This window comes from Homarus americanus, unplaced genomic scaffold (genome assembly GCF_018991925.1).
Source record: "Homarus americanus isolate GMGI-L3 unplaced genomic scaffold, GMGI_Hamer_2.0 scaffold4344, whole genome shotgun sequence".
In the NCBI taxonomy this organism is placed as follows: Eukaryota; Metazoa; Arthropoda; class Malacostraca; order Decapoda; family Nephropidae; genus Homarus; species Homarus americanus.
Window position 1 is genome coordinate 18,336 of NW_024714925.1, and position 21,320 is coordinate 39,655.

Genomic DNA, 21,320 nt, shown 5'->3' on the forward strand with positions numbered 1-21,320 from the left:
CTAAGATAATAAATCGTGCTGGGGAACACTGGTTGCCTTCACGCATGAATTTAACAAATTTTTAAAGTTACTTCATCAGTTAACCTGTAGTCGTTATGTTGACTTGCAGGCGACAGACAGTAACAACCTGGTGGACGAGCTGTTACCAGGAAGTATGATAGTTAGTTAGTGCTGCAGGTGTACAGCTAGCCCGGAATTACCAATTGATTACTTATGTACATAACATTCACTACTATGAGTATCGGGTAAGTAGTATGGTGGGTTTCATGTACTGTACAGTACCTCACCATAAAGCCTTCTCTCATTCTCACCGTCATTTTCTTTTTTTAATTCACTGTTTATCTGTCGTTTATCTGTCGTTTATCTTCCATCTGTCACAGGCTGAAATAATATATATATATTCCCGCCAGTAGTCACAAAATATAGTTACTGAAAAATAAAAATGTTGCAAGAAGCAGAATACTTCCTGAGCTTTACCTGGAGTTCTTTTGGAAACTTCTATATCTGGGAGATCTTGAAGAAAGGTAAATATTTATATGACGAGGAAGATAAGGCGTTAGTGACGTAAGGGAAGGAGGTGCGGGTAGGAGGAGGGAGTGTGTGTGAGTGGAGGTGGTGGTGGTGGAGGAGGTGGTGGTGGTGGTGGTGGAGGAGGTGGAGGTGACGTAAGAGAGGGGGATGTGGTGCTGGTGGGGACAGTATCACCTGACTGGCCCTCCATGCTTTGTTTACTCTGCTCCCTGCTCACCTTCCACCTGCTACACCTTCACACCCCAGGTATGTGTACCATGCAAGTGTCGGTTGGTACACTATGTATGTTGGAGGTAACGTCCAAGTAGTGTGATATTGAGAGTCATAAGGTAGTGGATATGGCAGTAAAATTAGGATAATCACCATTTATACCGTTTACAAAATGACGCAATAATGACCCATCAAACAGTAGATTTCATGAACACTGAACCTGATGAACCTATGAAGAAGTGTTGATTTTTACTGTTACCGAGGAACTATGTGAGAGGGAGTGGGTAGGTAGAGAGGAGAGAGGTTGTGTGGATGTTTGAGAGGGTGTGAGGTGGGTGAGGGAGATGAGATGATAAGATTTAAGGACATAGGAGAAAGATTGAGCAGTGGTGAGGGTGAATGTTGCTTTGGTTTGAGAGGAAGGTCAGTGGGTAGAAAAGAGGGTGAGGTGAAAGAGGTGGGGGGGGGTGTCGGGGTGTAAGGAGACATTGCAGGTGGCAGCCCACACACTGGTCGGCGTCACACATTTTTAGATCCGCCATGGTTACCTCCCCCTCACGCCGCCTTATTGCCCTACCCACACCACCATACTGCCCTCCCCACACCACCATACTGCCCTCCACACCCACCATACTGCCCTCCCCACACCACCCTGCCCTCCCCACACCACCACTGCCCCCACACCACCATACTGCCCTCCCCACACCTCCATACTGCCTCCACACACCACCATACTGCCCCTCCCACACCACCAATACTGCCCCACACCACCATACTGCCCTCCCCACACCACCATACTGCCCTCCTTACACCACCATACTGCCCTCCCTTACACCACCATACTGCTCCCTCCTTACACCACCATACTGCCCCTTCCACACCACCATGCTGCCCCTGCACACCACCATACTGCTCCCACACCACCATACTGCCCCACACACCACCATACTGCCCCACACGAACATACTACCCCTCCCTACACCACCATACTGTCCTCCCCACACCACCAAACTGCCCCTCCCCACACCACCATACTACCCTCCCCCTGCACCACCATACTGCCCCTTCCCACACCACCACAGCCCCCTACACCACCATGCTGCCCCGCACACCACCATACTGCCCCACACCACCATACTGCCCCACATCGCTATACTGCCCACTACACCACCATATACTGCTCTTCCCCACACCACCATACTGCTTCCTACACAACCATACTGCTCCTCTCCCCACACCACCATACTGCTCTCCCACACCACCATACTGCCCCTCCCCACATCACCATACTGCTCTCCACACCACCATACTGCTCCCACACCACCACACCGCCCCTCCCCACACCACCATCTGCCCTCCCCACACCTCATACTGCCCTCCCCACACCACCATACTGCCCCTACATCACCATACTGCCCCACGCCTCCACAAACCCCTTCCCACACCACCATACAGCCTCCCACACCACACCATACTGCCCACACCACATACTGCCCCCCACACGAACATACTACCTCCCCACACCACCATACTGCCCCTTCCCACACCACCAAACTGCCCCTCCCCACACCACCATACTGCCCCACACGAACATACCACCTCCCCACACCACCATACTGCCCCTTCCCACACCACCAAACTGCCCCTCCCCACACCACCATACTACCCTCCCCGTACCACCATACAGCCCTCCCCACACCACCATACAGCCCCTCCACACACCACCATACAGCCCCTTCCCACACATACTGCCTCCCACACCACCATACTGCCTCCCATACCACCACTACTCTCATCACCATACTGCTCCTCCCCACACCACCATACAGCCCTCCCCCACACCACCATACTGCCCCCACACCACCATACTGCCTCCCACACCATACCACCCTCCCCTGCACCACCACAGCCTCCCCCACACCACCATACAGCCCCTCCACACACCACCATACAGCCCCTCCCCACACCACCATACTGCCCCCACACCACCATACTGCCTCCCATACCACCATACTGCCCTCACATCACCATACTGCCCTCCCACACCACTACAGCCTCAAACTAGCAACTTGAAAGTCACCAATGCCACCCGGAAGTCACCTACTGCTTATATGTTACAGTAATCCAACTTAATATATGAGACTTGAGAATGGTATTATTTTAGTAACACGTATTTCAAGTGACAGTCCAAAGATAAACACAATATATATATATTAGGCTTAGGTACCACACTACCATAAATATTCTCTCCTGACACAGTACAATTCCTTTGTCATTTCCGTCTACCGTGAATTAAGTAGTTCTTATGGTTATGTTTTTATGTTGTTGTTTGTGTCATCTTGATAACCTTAGAATTACAACATAAATCATATGCCGTGGAAAAACAGAGTCAAGCAGACAAGTTTCAATTGTTTGATGTAATTTAACTTGTGAACTTCCTGCCTGAGGGTAACGTAACACAGCGAGGGGCATCACTGTAGTAGTGGCTCTGGCTGTGTGGTTGTGGAGGGTAACGTAACACAGCGAGGGCATCACCGTGTTAGTGTGGCTCTGGCTGTGTGGTTGGATAGAATGCAACAGCGAGGGGCATCACCGTGTTAGTGTGGCTCTCTGGCTGTGTGGGTTGTGGAGGGTAAATGTAACACAGCGAGGGGCACTGTTAGTGTGGCTCTCTGGCTGTGTGGTTGTGGAGGGTAACGTAACACAGCGAGGGGCATCACCGTGTAGTGCTGTGTGGTTGTGGAGGGTAACGTAACACAGCGAGGGCATCACCGTGTTAGTGTGGCTCTCTGGCTGTGTGGTTGTGGTAGGGTAACGTAACACAGCGAGGGGCATCACCGTGTTAGTGTGGCTGTGGGATCACAGCGAGGGCACCACCGTGTTATTATATTGATATTGACACAGCGAACCACCATGCTAGTGTGTGGGCAAAGCAACTACCTCAAAACAACCCTACACTCAGGCAGGGTCACAAGGTTGGGAGAGACAGGACCCCAACAACCTCACCAGCAACAGCAGCGTCTACCTTCTGCACTCATATTCCTTTACTACAGTCTGTATAATTTTTTTCTAGAACAGTATTATGTATCACTGATGAGTCAATACATTAAAGTGTAAGTGTATTATCAGGGTGGTGGCATCAAGGGCATTAAACTTTATTTCGTGGTTTAGAATGACCTGAATAGCGTGTATATTGCCACCGCCTCTGCCATAAACCAGAGGCCAAGGAAGACATCACCAGCTAATGTGCATTAAACAAATAAGTTTACATCATTTACATCATTGGGAAATAATTATCTATTATTAATTCACAGTGAAGGAAATAACTAAAATAATCATTTTTTTTGGGGGGTTTTACGTCTTACTTAATATTTCTTTCCTCAACAAAAACATAATAAACTTCAACTGGACTACAATTAAGGTTGGATGGAGACTAGTTTGATTCACCAATACACAACATTAGCTGTATAACGCTCACAAATATACCGAGTTTAACAATGTGTTCTAAGGCGGGAAGTAATGTAATGTGACCTTACCAGCAACGCCCGTCACCCACAGACACTTCGTACATCGGAGACGACTCAGCAGCGCACCTACTCGGTAGGTCTCCTCCTTACATGACAAGGGCCCATGGATGGTAAAGTGGCGGTGGTTTCCATGGTTGTTGAAGGGCGTCATCATGCAGGCAGCGTGGTTCTCTAGTTGTGTGGTAGTCGAGAAGGTAACTTAGGGACACACTAAGGGGTACCACTATTCACCGTGGCTCTATGATGTAACATGAGGACACAGTGAGGGCAACCTTCACTCATACTTAAAGGTCACCGTTGTATTTTCTCCCCTCAAAAGCGCCAACAGTTTCCAAGGTGTACTGTACTGTACTACTAGAAGGAGTTTGACCACCCTGCCGCTTTGTCCTACATATATCTTAACAGCTCATGATGCCATTTGCTTTGTTAAACGTTTACCATGCATAAATGTACATAGATTTACCTGTCACGAAGTGATATGAAGATTTACGTTTATATACGCGAAAATAAAGAGCTTCCTTTTCATACACTCTTCCTTGGCACTAGTAGACACAAACAACAACACTCTGCACAACTGAACAAAACAACACCTCGACCTAGACAAAAACTCACAGCATGTCCATATATGTGTTTTTGGCATGACAACTTGTATTCCCGTTAACCTTTTCCAGTGCTTGTCCAACATCCATCTGCCAAATAGGCTCCACCTTACCCCGCGGCTCCACCGTCGAAATTCGTTTATTTATTTTCTAATTTAATATTCATTGTATTATTATTTATTTTGTATTTTTTTATAATAGTCTCATCTCTTTCAAAGCTCTCGGGCATGGTGAAGTAGCAGGGATTGTAGTCAGTGTGTTGAGTCATCTGTGTCTACGTGAATGATTGATGTCCTGACGCTCTGGTTGTCTCCTGTGAATGTTTTCCCTGTATAATATGTGTCTCTTTCGTCATTTGGGGCAACAAACTTTCTTTAAGTCCAGGAACATCTATGGACATATTTCCTCGTTTCAGTTACAAGAGTCTTGCTTCACCACAGGCTGGGTAGGGAAGTCTAGATTATCATCTCGTGAAAGGTAGTCTCACCAGGTACTGTCCACCTGTCACCACCCATCATCACACTTACCGGTACTGTCCACCTGTCACCACCTCCATCACACTCACCAGGTACTGTCCACCTGTCACCACCCATCATCACACTTACTGGGTACTGTCCACCTGTCACCTACCATCACACTCACCAGGTACTGTCCACCTGTCACCACCATCATCACACTTACTGGAGTGTGTCCACCTGTCACCACCTACCATCACACTCACCAGGTACTGTCCACCTTTCACCACCCATCATCACACTAGGTACTATCCACCTGTCACCACCTACCATCACTCTCACGTGGTACTGTCCACCTGTCACCACCCACCATCACACCAGGTACTGTCACGTGAAAACATCCCAGTATTCTTTGACAGGAATAGACCAGAACAATATTTCAGGCACCAGAGGATTACTGTATGTTTCCTTCATCATTATATTCATCACCAAGAAGAGTGTGTGTGCGAAGTATTTATTAAAAGAAAACTATTATAGAATTATCTTAAATACAATGTAAGAAGAACAGAGTCCGGCGAATCTTGATGTAGTACATTAAAGAGAATTAAAATGGTGGCTGGAATACCGTGTTGACACACACTGATTTTGATCTTTGGTTATGGCGTCACCTATAATGTATTGGTCTTATATATTGACCCGCTAAACATGTCAGTGAAAATAGTTTGTCAGGAAGTTTTGGCAGCTACGAGATACACCACCACCATGCGGTCTGTCTGTCTCAGAAAATGGGAAAGACTTATCCGTAACCGCCTCAGCACCACCAGCGGTACAGCCAATTACGGGCCCACTTTATACGCTGGCAGTTGTCAAGCCGCACAGTTCTAAAACAAATATTCTGCCTTACAGTGAATAATAATTTATTTACGTGTTAGAAATTTGCGATTTGACAATTGCTAGCGCTCAAGGTGGGCCGTGATTGGCTAAATACATTTGAAAAATATGCACCCGATCACCAAAATAGTGTATCGCTAAGGTTCTGATACAGTGAACATACGACTGAAGAACAGTCCCCAACATGTTTTGATGTTAATGAGATTTCGCCACTAACCCCTTCACTACAAGACGCCACCTTTAATAATTTATTTGGTTAACGCAGGGCGACTTTATTCAGCGGAGAGGATCCCATACACAAGGGGTTAATACACTATCTTCACTTATAAACTATTCCACTAAATTAAATAAAAAAAAAATGGGTATTATAATGTGTTAGTCTTACCTTCACCATGACAGGTGCCGTAAACTCTTGGGCGAGAAAACACACTGGCTGGCGGTGTGTAGTGTCAATACCAGTTCTGCTAACGTAGGCAGTTAACCTGGAGAAACAAAATGCTGTATAAATTTCAGCTCATTTCGTTGCATACATACTTGCTCAGCTGGGTTTACATCTTGCATACTTGTTCAGCTGGGTTTACATCATACTTATTTGCTCAGCTGGGTTTTACATCATACGTACTTGCTCAGCTGGGTTTTACATCATACGTACTTTCGTGGGTTTTTGTTTTTTCATACGTACTTGCTCAGCTGGGTTTTTTGCTCAGTTGGGTTTTACATCATACGTACTTGCTCAGCTGGGTTTTACATCATACGTACTTGCTCAGCTGGGTTTTACATCCGCATTCTGGGAAGGCTTCTGGTCGATACTATGACCTTGAAATCTAGGGAAGAATGATTGTCAGTTCTGTAGTCATTAATGTCGATTCTCAAGTACAAGTCAACATTTCCTTCGTTTAGTATAAAAAAAAATATATTAACGTATCTTAACACTGGTTCTTTATATTATACTGTGAGGTAGCCAAGATGAAACGTGTTGGATGGTTGTGTCGGTGATAGGAAGGTGACGAGGAAGACTGTGCTACAATAACATACCTCTGTACATTACCTTATTTATCACTTGTTAATATGGGAACCTCGGATATCCAGGCTTTTAGTGTATTGAACAACATATACAACAGCAAGAGGCGGCGGAGGTAATTTTTTTAAATAGTTTGGCTTAAGTGTGTAACTCAATACGCCTGGATGATATTACTGTAGCAATGGATGATGTCAGCACACAGGTCGGGAAACACACACACACACACACACACACACACACACACACACACACACACACATTTTCTCAAAGCAAAAAGAATAGTAGTTGAGACATCCTTTGAATTATGTAAGGAAAATAAATAATGCACAGTTAAGATTATATTAATTTAGCCATAAATGTAATGTACTTCTCTCGGTGCACACAAGAAAGATTTAATATATATGTGTGAATAATAAGATGAAGGAATAGGTGATGCTTATGTAAAGTTAAACAGGTGAGGTTGTGATAGCCTCGTGTAATTCAGAGGAGGTGGGGGAGGGGGCAGTAACCTCAGGCCTGGTACAGTTAAGAGGGAGGTGAACAATATACCTGTTTGAGAGAAGTAAGTAGCTGTGAGAGGCTGACTGTTGAGAGGACAATTATGCCAGTGTTATATACTGCATCAGGAGGTGTTGAGGCTGTGATTGAAGGATATTAATAGGAAAATGGTGTATATGACCTGAATAAGAAGGAAGTGATCTGGAAGTGAAATGACATGGTGGTGTGAACAGTTGTCAGAAGCTGCATGATGGTGTTTATTAGAGGAACAACAACTGATTGATTCTGTAGTTAAATGATGAACAACAGGTATAGATATTGGAGCATCACCTGAAGATCAGACACTCCGGCTAATTTCAGCTGATGATTTTACACCCTAACTTTAACCTTGATATTGAAATTGATATTGAAACTATATTTAGTCAGAAAAATACAGATACAGAGTCGATAAAAATAACAATATTGACATGGCTAACCTAACCAACCTAACCTAACCTAACCTAACCTAACCTAACCTAACCTAACCTAACCTAACCTAACCTAACCTAACCTAACCTAACCTAACCTAACCTAACTAACCCCAACTGTTAGGTTAAGTGTCTACTCATACGATGAAATAAGCTGGAGTGTCTAATCTTCAGGTGATCCGTATTGGAAAATAGATGCCAGTTCTGATAAACTCGAGAGCAATAGATGGTGTGCAATCAATATTTATAGAGGAAGGTCAACTTTACGCCCCCCTCCCCATAAAGTGTTGTAGGTTTACATAGAGGTGAAGGTTGGTGTTTACGCGCCCCTTCTGCTTGTTGTGTGAGTGACGTATGTGGATGAAATATGGAACACAGGTGCGTGGTGTTTCTCTCACTAAATGTCACTCTCCATTCTCCTATTTTACTAGTCTGTCATTTTACTAAACTCATCACTTAGGTCAGCCATTACACTGATTATTCACTAAATAATGATGGCCTCAAGGAAATAAAATAAAAAATATAAAAACATAACCATTTGTTCTCAGCGTCAAATATGGGTGAGGTAATAACTAGCTAAGGCTCAGTCCTCCACCACCGCTCATATCACCTGCCCCAACACACACTTACCGCCTCACTAATGAACGAGCTGTGAGGCCACCCACCTTGCTAGCCAGTCACTCATCTACCCAGCCAGCTAGCCAGTCTCTCAACCATCCAGCCAGTTAGCCAGTCTTTCAGCCACCCAGCCAGTTAGCCAGTCTCTCAGCCACCCGCCATGCTAGCCAGTCACTCAGCTACCCAGCCAACTAGCCAGTCATTCATTCAGCCTGCCAACTAGCCAATCACACATCCATCCAGTCAACTAGTTAATCACCCATTCAGCCAGCCAGCCAGCTAGCCAGCTAGCCAGTCACTCAGCCAACTTGTTCATGAACGAGCCAACCAGTGAATGAAGCAGCTACTCAGTCAGCCAGAGATCCCCGAAGTCTGCTGCAGTCATTCCGCTAACCAGAACTCGGCAGAGAACAATACAGCTGGTTTTACTTGACTGCTGTCCACCCTCACAGTGAGGCGGCCAGCTGACCACTCACTGAGCCACAACATTACCCAATCCATCTTCCATCCCGTTTAAGCTGCTGAAGCAACAAACCACACAGTCAGCCACTGGCTAACAGACAATCAGTGTGCAGATGCAACCAGGCGAAGTGCCGTACTGTAAACGGCAGCTAGCTAACAAGCACCCTCGCCAGGCGGTAAGTTACAGTAAACAATGGCTGAACCAAGTGGTGGATACACACTGTGTGAGCCAGGTGGTGGGCACACACTGTGTGAGCCAGGTGGTGGGCACACACTGTGTGAGCCAGGTGGTGGGCACACACTGTGTGACAGGTGGTGGGCACATACATTGTGAGCCAGGTAGGGCACACACTGCGTGAACCAAGTGGTGGGCACACACTGTGTGGGACAGGTGGTGGGCACACACTGTGTGAGCCAGGTGGTGGGCACACATTGTGTGGGAAAGGTGGTGGGCACACACTGTGTGAGCCAGGTGGTGGGCACACACTGTGTGGGACAGGTGGTACGCATACACTGTGTGAGCCAGGTGGTGGGCAAACACTGTGGGACAGGTGGTGGGCCACACACTGTGTGGGGCAGGCGGTGGGCACATAATGTGTGGGACAGGTAGGGTATACACTGTGTGAACCAGGTGGTGGTCACACTGTGTGGGACAGGTGGTGGTCACACTGTGTGGGACAGGTGGTGGGCACACACTGTGTGGGATAGGTGGTGGACACACTCTGTGTGGGACATGTGGTGGGCACACACTCACACTATGTGGGACAGGTGGTGGGCACACACTGTGTGAGCCAAGTTGTGTGTACACAATGTGTGAGCCAGGTGGTGGGTACACACTGTGTGAGCCAGGTCGTGGGCATACACTGTGTGGGACAGGTGATGGGCACACACTGTGGGACAGGTGGTGGGCACACACTGTGTGAGCCAGGTGGTGGACATACACTGTGTGGGACAGGTGGTGGGCACACACTGTGTGGGACAGGTGGTGGGCACACACTGTGTGAGCCAGGTGGTGGGCACACTGTGTGAGCCAGGTGGGCACACGGTGTGGGACAGGAAGTGTGCACACACTGTGTGAGCCAGGTGGACACTGTATGAGAGAGCAGCGAAACCAAAATGCTGTAATAATGGAGAGAAAATTACAGTGAGGCTCTATGTAATTTGAAGGAATCTTTTATTTCTAATTACAGGGAAAATAAGACGACCATTTGATGGTGGTGTGAGAATCTCAGGTCAACCAGACGAGTATATCAGTTGGCGTCACTCTGCTGCCTCGTCCCACTTAGTCTTTATTAAAGTTTTCTTTGTTTTTACGTGTCGCAATAACGTCTTTATTTGAGATGGAAGAAAAAGATATAAAGCAGGAGCCGCCATATTGCTCTAACACAACATCACTACGGGCCAGTTGTATTGTGCCAGGTATTTTTCTTAATATTTCAAGGGTGGCCAATGTTCCTTGTTATTGCTGCCAATCTACTCCAGGGGAAAAGGTGTCTGGGTGAAGGAATAACACTTGTGTATAACACTTTATGAGATAACATGACGATCGTCTTGGATGAAAGTGTAGCACGACACTTGTGTATAAAACTTATTAAGATACTTACATTTTTCAAAAGCGTAAGCATTGATAATATAAGTATTTAGTAAAATTCAATATATCTTTTAAACTAGGAAACGTAAGGTTCAATACCTGGGTTGGTAAAACGACAAGAGGCACCGGGGAAATCCAACACAGAAGTATCATATTAGATCATAAAAACAACGCCTGACAAAACTTGTATTCCAAGTATCAAATGGATCTCTTAGGAGAGTCTAGAACCATGTAAATACTTGAAAAACTTTATTACTCGAGACACAACTCTTTCCGCCGTGGTAAGGTTCACGAGCGAGAGCATCTTACAATACATGACAGTCCATTTCTTCTCAGTTATTGCTCTCCTTCTGGTTGACGTCACTGTCGCTGTGTGGGTGATGCTCCCTCTACCTGTGTTACTGTCGCTGTGTTATTGTGTTACTAGTACTGTTACTGTGTTACTAGTACTGTTATTGTGTTACTAGTACTGTTATTGTGTTATTAGTACTGTTACTGTGCCACTAGTACTGTTATTGTGTTATTAGTACTGTTACTGTGCCACTAGTACTGTTACTGTGTTACTAGTACTGTTACTGTGCCACTAGTACTGTTACTGTGTTACTAGTACTGTTACTGTGCCACTAGTACTGTTACTGTGTTACTAGTACTGTTACTGTGTTACTAGTACTGTTACTGTGCCACTAGTATGTTACTGTGTTCTTAGTACTGTTACTGTGGTTACTAGTACTGTTACTGTTACTAGTACTGTTACGTGTTACTAGTACTGTTACTGTTAATTAGGCACCGTTACTGTTAATTAGTACTGTTACTGTGTTACTAGTACTGTTACTGTGTTACTAGTACTGTTACTGTGCCACTAGTACTGTTACTGTGTTACTAGTACTGTTACTGTGCCACTAGTACTGTTACTGGTGTTACTAGTACTGTTACTGTGTTACTAGTACTTTACTGTGTTACTAGTACTGTTACTGTGCCTTAGTACTGTTACTGTGTTCACTAGTACTGTTACTGTGTTACTAGTACTGTTACTGTGTTACTAGTACTGTTACTGTGCCACTAGTACTGTTACTGTGCACTAGTACCGTTACTGTGCCACTAGTACTGTTACTGTTACTAGTACTGTTACTGTGTTACTAGGACCGTTACTGTGTTTTAGTACTGTTACTGTGCCACTAGTACTGTTACTGTGCACTGGTACTGTTACTGTGTTACTAGTACTGTTACTGTGTTACTAGTACTGTTACTGTTAATTAGTACGTTACTGTGCCACTAGTACTGTTACTGTTTCAATTAGTACTGTTACTGTTACTAGTACTGTTACTGTGTTACTAGTACTGTTACTGTGTTACTAGTACTGTTACTGTGCCAATTAGTACTGTTACTGTGTTACTAGTACTGTTACTGTGTTACATAGTACTGTTGTGTTACTAGTACTGTTACTGTGTTACTAGTACTGTTACTGTGTTACTAGTACTGTTACTGTGCCACTAGTACTGTTACTGTGTTACTAGTACTGTTACTGTGTTACTAGTACCGTTTACTGTGCCAATTAGTACTGTTACTGTGTTACTAGTACTGTTACTGCGCCACTAGTACTGTTACTGTGCCACTAGTACCGTTACTGCGCCACTAGTACTGTTACTGTGTTACTAGTACTGTCACTGTGCTTTACCAGCACTGTTACTGTGCCACTAGTACTGTTACTGTGTTACTAGTACTGTTACTGTGTCACCACTACAGTTACTGTTACTAGTACTGTTACTTTGTTACCGTGCCACAAGTACTGTTACTGTGCCACTAGTACTGTTACTGTGTTACTAGTACTGTTACTGTGCCACTAGTACTGTTACTGTGCCAATTAGTACTGTTACTGTGCCACTACTACTGTTACTGTTACTAGTACTGTTACTGTGCCACTAGTACTGTTTCTGTGTTGCTAGTACTGTTACTATGTTACTAGTACTGTTACTGTGCCACTAGTACTGTTACTGTGCCACTAGTACTGTCACTGTGTCACTGGTACTGTTACTGTCACTCAATAGTAAAAGCATTATTATAGTCACAGGTCTAGGGATCTGGGTGTGGGCTCTCAGAAGTGACATTGAGTAATCGTTGTGCTGATTGGTAACCTTTGTATCGTGAAGTGGCCATAGCATATATGGGCAACCACTGTGGAGACACACAACCACTGTGGTGATACACAACCACTGTGGAGACACACAACCACTGTGGTGACACACAACCACTGTGGTGACACACAACCACTGTGATAACACACAACCACTGTGATAACACACAACAACTGTGGTGATACACAACCACTGTGGTGACACACAACCACTGTGGTGACACACAACCACTGTGGTGATACACACCACTGTGGTGATACACAACAACTGTGGTAACACAATCACTGTGGTGACACACAACCACTGTGGTAACACACAACAACTGTGATACACAACCACTGTGGTGACACACAACCACTGTGGTGACACACAACCACTATGATAACACAACTGTGGTGATACACAACCACTGTGGTGACACAACCACTGTGGTGATACACAACCACTGTGATAACACACAACAACTGTGGTGATACACAACCACTGTGGTAACACACAACCACTGTGGTAACACACACACTGTGGTGACACACACAAACAATGTGGTGACACACACTGTGGTAACACACAAACACTGTAGTGACACACAACCACTGTGGTAACACACACACTGTGGTGACACACACACACACACACACACACACACTTTAGTCCATTGTATATTTTCAGCCTTCGGGCTGCAGAATTTTTCAATAAACCGTTAATTATTATTATTATTATTATTATTAGTGACACACAGCCACTGTGGTGACACACACACACTGTGGTGACACACAATCACTGTGGTGAACCACACTCTGGTGACACACACTGTGGTGACACACACTGTGGTGACATCCTCTATTAACTCAGTGTTAAGCTCATTATTGTCATAATAAAGCTCATGATAATCATATACCACAACAAAAAAATGATGTATTGAGTAAAGTATGAGAGGCGTGGCGGCCATAAGGTGAACTGAGGTGAGCGTGTGGGGAGGAGTGCACCAGGCAGTCTCTGATGCATGGTGCACCAATAACCATCATGCAGGTAATTTGGTGCCCTCGTATACTGCACCATTAATAACCATTATGCAGGCACCACTAATAACCATTATGCAATTTGCGCCCCTGCATACCGCACCATTAATAATCATGCAGGTACCTGGTGCTCGTATACGCACCATTAACAACCATCATGCAGACACCAGTACCAACCATTATGCAAGTAATTTTGGTGCCCTCGTATACTGCACCATTAATCATCATACAGGCACCAGTACTAACCATTATGCAAGTAATTTGGTACCCTTGTATACTGCACCATTAATAACCATTATGCAGACACCAGTACTAACCATTATGCAAGTAATTTGGTGCCCTCGTATACTGCACCATTAACAATCATCATGCAGGCACCATTAATGAACTTCCTGCAGGTAACTTGATGTCCTCGTGCCAACCCAGGTGTCGTGTGTAGGTTAGCTAACATGTCTCTCCATTCTAAACGTTTACCATCTGGATTTTATTCCCTAATCCTTCCAAGTTTTTCATCACTACACAAATTTCACTTTCCCCTTGTCCTCTTCCTCTCAATTTCACCAATTAATAACTCCACTATTATCTTCTCATCCCTAAGAATATGGTAAAATTTTCTACTTTTTTCTTATTCTATAAATTTTTAGTACGTTTCTCGTGTGCTCCAGCCAGTCTTGGAATCATTTTTTTTTTTTTTTCGTTGTAACTAAGCTTTCAACATTCTTAGCGCTCTCTTGTAGCACAGTAATTCGAGTCGTCTCTTACCTCCTTCTTATATCTGCTGAAAGTAACCAATCTTGTGACCCGTACAGCAGTAGTGACCATGCACTGTGTTTCTTCAGCTTTATAAACGGAAATATGTGTCGTTTTTTTTCACATTACAGTTTCTTACTTTCCAAATATACAAAAATATTCACGAAGTAGAAGTTCTCTGTCGCCAACCATGAATATCGAGTCAGGAAGAAATTTGACATAGGAAACGTTCATCCTTTCTGTCTTTACAGCGTTAAATCTGAGACCATAATTCTTCGTCAATTGCACTCATATCTTGACCATTTTTTTGTAACGACTCTTCATTATCTGCATCAAGAGCAACAGCATCTTCATACCAAATATTTGATATTACTTAACCATTAATTTTTATTCATTCATAGCAACTTGCAACTTACCTCATTAAATATTCTAAATAGACATTAAGCAGTGTTGGGGATAGCACGCTGCCTTGTCTGACCCTAAGTTCGATACTTACTGACATCCTGCAACCCTCGTATACTGCACCATTAAACACTAGGATGCAGGTAAGTTGGTGACCTCGTATCCTGCACCATTAATAACCATCATACAGGTAACTTGGTGACCTCGTAAACTACACCATTAACGGTTAGGTGCCATCATCATGCACTTAGACTGTCACTCCCTTGCATTACGGATTATTACATGAGCCCTGAAACTGCCTGCTACAAACTTAGAATGTGTTGCTCAGTGATAACACGTCAGGACACGCCCGCCTCACCTGCCTTTATTGTTTACTTTATTCACACAGCAAAACTTTTACAGTCATTTTTATTTTCTTCCGTGTACATCGTCATCATCTTGTTTCTCTTTTGTTTTAATTTTGTTTTGTTTTCATTTGCTTTACGGTACTTATCTCTACCGTACTTATACTTAACGGTGCTCATTTTTCCGGTACTTATACTTTACGGTACTTATACTTTAGGAACTTATTTTCTACGGTACTTATGCTATATGGTACTTATGCTACACGGTAGTTATGATATACGGTACATATACTTTGTTACTTATACTTTACGGTACTTATACTTTACGGTACTTATACTTTGTTACTTATACTTTACGGTACTCATACTTTGTTATTTATACTTTACGGTACTTATGCTTTGCGGGACTTATACTTTACGTCACTTATACTTTACGGTACTTATACTTTACGGTACTTATACTTTGCTACTTATACTTTACGGTACTTATGCTTTACGGTACTTAAACTTGAGGGTACTTATACTTTACAGTCCTTATACTTTGTTACTTATACTTTACGGTACTTATACTCTACGGTACTTATACTTTACGTTACTTATACTTTACGGTACTTATACTTTACGGTACTTATACTTTAAGGCACTTATACTTTACGGTACTTATATTTTACGGTACTTATAATTTACGTCACTTATACTTTACGTCACTTATACTTTACGGTACTTATACTTTACGGTACTTATACTTTGTTACTTATACTTTACTGTACTTATACTTTACGGTACTTATACTTTGTTACTTATATTTTACGGTAGTTATACTTTGTTACTTATACTTTACGGTACTTATACTTTACGACATTTATACTTTACGGTACTTATACTTTGTTACTTATGCTTTACGGTACTTATACTTTACGGTACTTATACTTTACGGTACTTATACTTTACGGTACTTATACTTTACGGTACTTATACTTTACGGTACTTATACTTTAATAATGTAATTGTTATCATATATTTCCTTCCATAACCTTCATAATCAACCTTCTTCCTCCCGATGGTTGGTGAGGTGCTGGTGTTAATGGTGATAGCTGTAGAATGGGGAACTAATTGATGATGGTTAATGAGGTGATAGTTGTGAGGTGATGGTTGTGAGGTGATAGTTGTGAAATGCAGGATTGGTGTGATAATTTGAGGAGAGTAAGAAGTTGGTGGTGATAGTTGTGAGGAGTAAGTTAATTGGTGATAGTTGTGAGTAAAGTTGGTGGTGATAGTTGTGAGGTAAAGTTGGTGGTGATAGTTGTGAGTAAGTTGGTGGTGATAGTTGTGAGGGGAGTAAAGTTGGTGATCTGATCAGTTCTTGGGAGTAAAGTTGGTGGCTGGATTCCCAGGAGGTAAAGTTGGTGATGATGGATTGTGAGATAAAGCTGGTGATGATAGTTGTGAGATGAAATTTGGTGGTGATAGCTGTGAAGACAAGTTGGTGATGATGGCTGTGAGGTAAAGTTGGTGGTGATATAGTTGAAATAAGTTGTTGATGATGGTTAATGAGGTAAGTTGGTGATGATAGTTGTGAAGTAAAGTTAGTGATGATAGTTGTGAGGTAAAGCTGGTGATGATAGTTGAGGTAAAGTTGGTGGTGATAGTTGTAAAGTTGGTGGTGATAGTTGTGATGTGCTGAGGTGTGTTGGTTTGTATTAGTGTTTGTTGGTATCTGCTGGGCTGTGATAATAAATATTGGAATGTTGGTATTTCATAGAATCGGCAGCAGCTTTTATTGATGGGCTGGTACGTATTTAGGCATATGTCCAGAGTGCGTTGTGTCTTGTTGTTGGGAATGCACAGGTGAACGGGGCAGCAGGCACAGATGGAGCAGGGCAGGAGGAGGCACAGGTGAACAGGGCGGAGCACAGGTGAACGGAGTGGGAGACATAGGTGGAGCAGGACGGGAACCTGGAGTGAACAGATGCAAGACACAGGTGGAGCAGATGGGAACCTGGAGTGAACAGGGGCAGGGAGACACAGGTGTGAACGGGCAGGAGACACAGGTGGTAGGAGGAGACTATAGGTGAACGGGGCAGGGAACCTGGAGTGAACGGAGTGGGGAACTACAGGTGAACGGAGTGGAAGACACAGGTAGACGGAGTAGGAGACCTGGAGTGAACGGAGTAGGAACACCTGAGTGAACAGGGCCAGGAGACACTGGTGAACAGGGGCAGGAGCACAGGTGAACAGGGCAGGGAGACACAGATAAGACAGGGCAGGAGGCACAGGTGAACGGAGTGAGGAGACACAGGTGAACAGATGAGGAACCTGAGATGGGGCAGACTGGAGACACAGATTGAACTTGGGCAGGAGGCACAGAGTAGACAGAATTGAGGAGACCTGGGTGAACAGATGGAGACACACAGATTGAACAGGGCAGAGACACAGGTGTGAGACAGAGACAGGAGGCACAGATGAACGGAGTAGAGAACACAGGTGAACGGAGTGGGAGACACAGGTGTGAACGGAGTGGGAGACTGGAGTGAACAGGGCCAGAGACACAGGTGTGAACAGGTGGGAGACCTGGGTGGACAGGTGGGGAGACACAGGTGAACGGAGTAGGAGACACAGGTGAACAGATGGGAGACACAGGTGAACGGGGCCAGAGACACAGGTGGGCTGGGGCCAGGAGGCACAGATGGACAGGTAGAGGCAGGTGGAACGGAGTGGGAGACACAGTTGAACAGAATGAGGCCTGGGTGAACCCAGGTGGGGAGACACAGGTGAACCCGGAGTAGGAGGCCTGGAGTGAGACAGGTGGGAGACACAGTTGAACGGAGTAGAGACACTTGAGTGAACGGGTAGGAGGAACACAGATGAACCAGGCCAGGAGGCACAGGTGAACAGGTGGAGACACAGGTGAACGGAGTGGGAGACCTGAACCTAGACTGAGACAGAGACACAGATGAACAGGGCAGGAGGCACAGACCAGACTGGAGTAGAAGACACAGGTGAACGGAGTAGGAGACACCAGGTGGAGCAGGTAGGAGACACAGTTCAGACAGATGAAGACCTTGAGTGAACGGAGTAGGAGACACAGATTGAACGGAGTAGAGACACAGGTGGACAGATTGGGGAGACCTGGTTGAACAGATGGGAGGCACAGGTGAACGGAGTAGAGACACTTAATTGAACAGATGGGAGACTGGAGTGGACGGGTAGGAGACACAGGTGGGTGGGGCAGGAGGCACAGGTGAACGGAGTAGGAGACACAGGTAGACAGATGGGAGACACCTGGGTGAACAGACACAGGAGGCACAGGTGAACAGGGCAGGAGGCTGGAGTGAGCAGGTGAAGACACAGGTGAGACAGATTAGGAGACACAGGTGAACAGATAGGAGACCTGGTGAACAGGGCAGGAGGCTGGGTTAACGGAGTAGGAGACACAGGTGAACAGATGGAGACACAGGTGAACGGAGTGGGAGACACAGGTGAACAGGGCAGGAGGCAGCACCAGACAGGGCCAGGAGGCACAGGTGAACAGGGCAGGAGGCACAGGTGAACGGAGTGGGAGACCTGGGTGAACAGATGGGAGACACAGGTGAACAGATGGGGAGACACAGGTGAACGGAGTGGAGACCTGGTGAACAGGTAGGAGGCCTGAGTGAACGGGGCAGGAGGCACAGGTGAGACAGGGCAGGAGCACAGGTGAACAGGAGGTGTTGTAGGTAAGGTTAAGGTCCATTATGGTAGTAGAGGTAAGGGTGGAGGCTCCATCATGTGTAGAGGTAAGGGTGGAGCTCCATGTGGTAGTAGAGGTAAGGTTGGAGGCTCCATCATGGTGAAATAGAGGAGATGGGATTGGAGGCTCCATCATGGTAGTAGGAGGTAGGTGGAGGCTCCATCATAGTGATAGAGGCAGAGATTGGAGCTCCATCATGGTAGTAGAGGTAAGGGTGGAGGCTCCATCATGGTATTAGAAGATGAGGTGGAATCCTCCATCATGGTAGTGGGAAATGGGTTGGAAGCTCTGTCATGGTAGTAGATGAAAGGGTGGAGGCTCCATCATGGTAGTAACTTCAGGTAATTTGTTGATCAATGTCCAGTTAGATAAAGGGTTAATTCAGATGCTAAAACACCTGTAATAAGGGTTACATCAGCAGGTAAAGGGTCGTGGAATTGACCAAATAAATGTGGAAAATCGTTGGTCATAATGTTTTGACGGGAAATATAAATTGATGAAAAATGACGTGTTGGCAGGTAGTGGTGACACAATTGACAGCTAGTGGTGACTGAGTAACTGGCTAATTTACCTTTTTGTTGTTGTATTGGTGAGGACTGTCAAGGTGATGCAGGTGTAATGTTGTCAGGGTGATGCAGGTGTAGTGTTATAGAAGTGATGCAGGTGTAGTGTTGTCAGGGGTGATACCCAGGTGTAGTGTTATGAAGGTGATGCAGGTGTAGTATTGTGAGTGTGATGCAGGTGTAATATTGTCAGGGGTGATGCAGGTGTAGCAGAATTGTCGCGGTGTGATGCAGGTGTAGTGTTGTCTGGGTGATACGGGTGTATGGTGTTGTCGGGGTGTGATGCAGGTGTAATATTGTCAGGGTGATGCAGGTGTAGTGTTGTCAGGTGTGATGCAGGTGTAATATTGTCAGGGTGCTGCAGGTGTAGTCTGTTGTGGGGCGTTGGGTGTAATATTGTCAGGGGTGATGCAGGTGTAGTGTTATCGAGGTGATGCAGGTGTAGTGTTGTCAGGGTGATGCAGGTGTAGTGTTGTCAGGGTGATGCGATTGTAGTGTTGTCCAGGGGTGATGCAGGTTTTAGTGTTGTCAGGTTGATGCAGGTGTAATGTTGTCAGGGTGTTAGAACATAGTGGTGTCAGGGTGATGCGGGTGTAGTGTTGTCGGGGGTGATGCAGGTGTAGTGTTGTCAGAGTGATGCAGGTGTAGTGTTGTTAAAAGTAAAAACAAATGATGTATTTGAGTACAAGTCTACGTTTGTGTGTGTGTGTGTATAATAATAATAATAATAATAATAATAATAATAATAATAATAATAATAATAATAATAATAATAATAATAATAATAAACGGTTTATTAATAGAGTTGCAGCTGGTGACTGAAAAATATACAAACTTACATGTAGTTGAACATAATGATATGCGTTGAACATTTACAGGGCTGTACAGTACAACAATAGATGGGATGGTGCTATTCTTATATCTATCAGTGCAGGCTCTTATGGGCTGAATTTTGTTGTAGTAGCGGACTGCGCGTGGTGGGCGAGGACTGCCGGTGTGTGTGTGTGTGTGTGTGTGTTACAGTATTTATATACCACCATAACCTGACATCCGTGTTTCATGTGGTAATAAAGGTGTGCTATACAGGTGAACCAGGTGCCCGCCCTGCTGCTATGTTAACACGGTTACCTGCTGCTCTTGCTCCAGCTCTTCGCTCCCCATCTTGTTAACACTTGATGATTTAATCTTGGCTTGTCTTATACCCTCCAGCCCCAGCAACTTGTGTATACTATATTAACCACTAGTAAACACCTTCCACCTGCGCCCTTTACAATTACTGTGTTTATTGGTGGTGTTGCGTGTGGGGTAAAACTGCTTGGTTCATCTTACACTTAACTTTAGTGGCTAAGGTATTGTCCAAGGGCTACACCTGTGTTATATCTCACGTCTATCTTTACCGAAAACTCATCTACGACTTACTGGTTAAAGAATGTTTATGTCGCAACGGATTCGTGTTCCCCGCTGGGCGTATTTGAGTAAGTTTATGTGATTTTTGCTTATTTATAGATAC

General features: G+C 44.8%; 1 protein-coding gene across 1 annotated transcript; it reads right to left on the reverse strand.

Moving 5' to 3' along the window:
* Positions 1–17,582: 17,582 nt before the first annotated feature.
* LOC121879767 (pollen-specific leucine-rich repeat extensin-like protein 1) lies at positions 17,583–20,971 on the reverse strand. Its single transcript, XM_042386542.1, has 2 exons — positions 20,939–20,971; positions 17,583–18,578 (listed from the first exon to the last, which is right to left on the reverse strand). Exons 1-2 carry the CDS (start codon positions 20,969–20,971, stop codon positions 17,583–17,585), a joined length of 1,029 nt encoding a protein of 342 aa, XP_042242476.1.
* Positions 20,972–21,320: the final 349 nt, after the last annotated feature.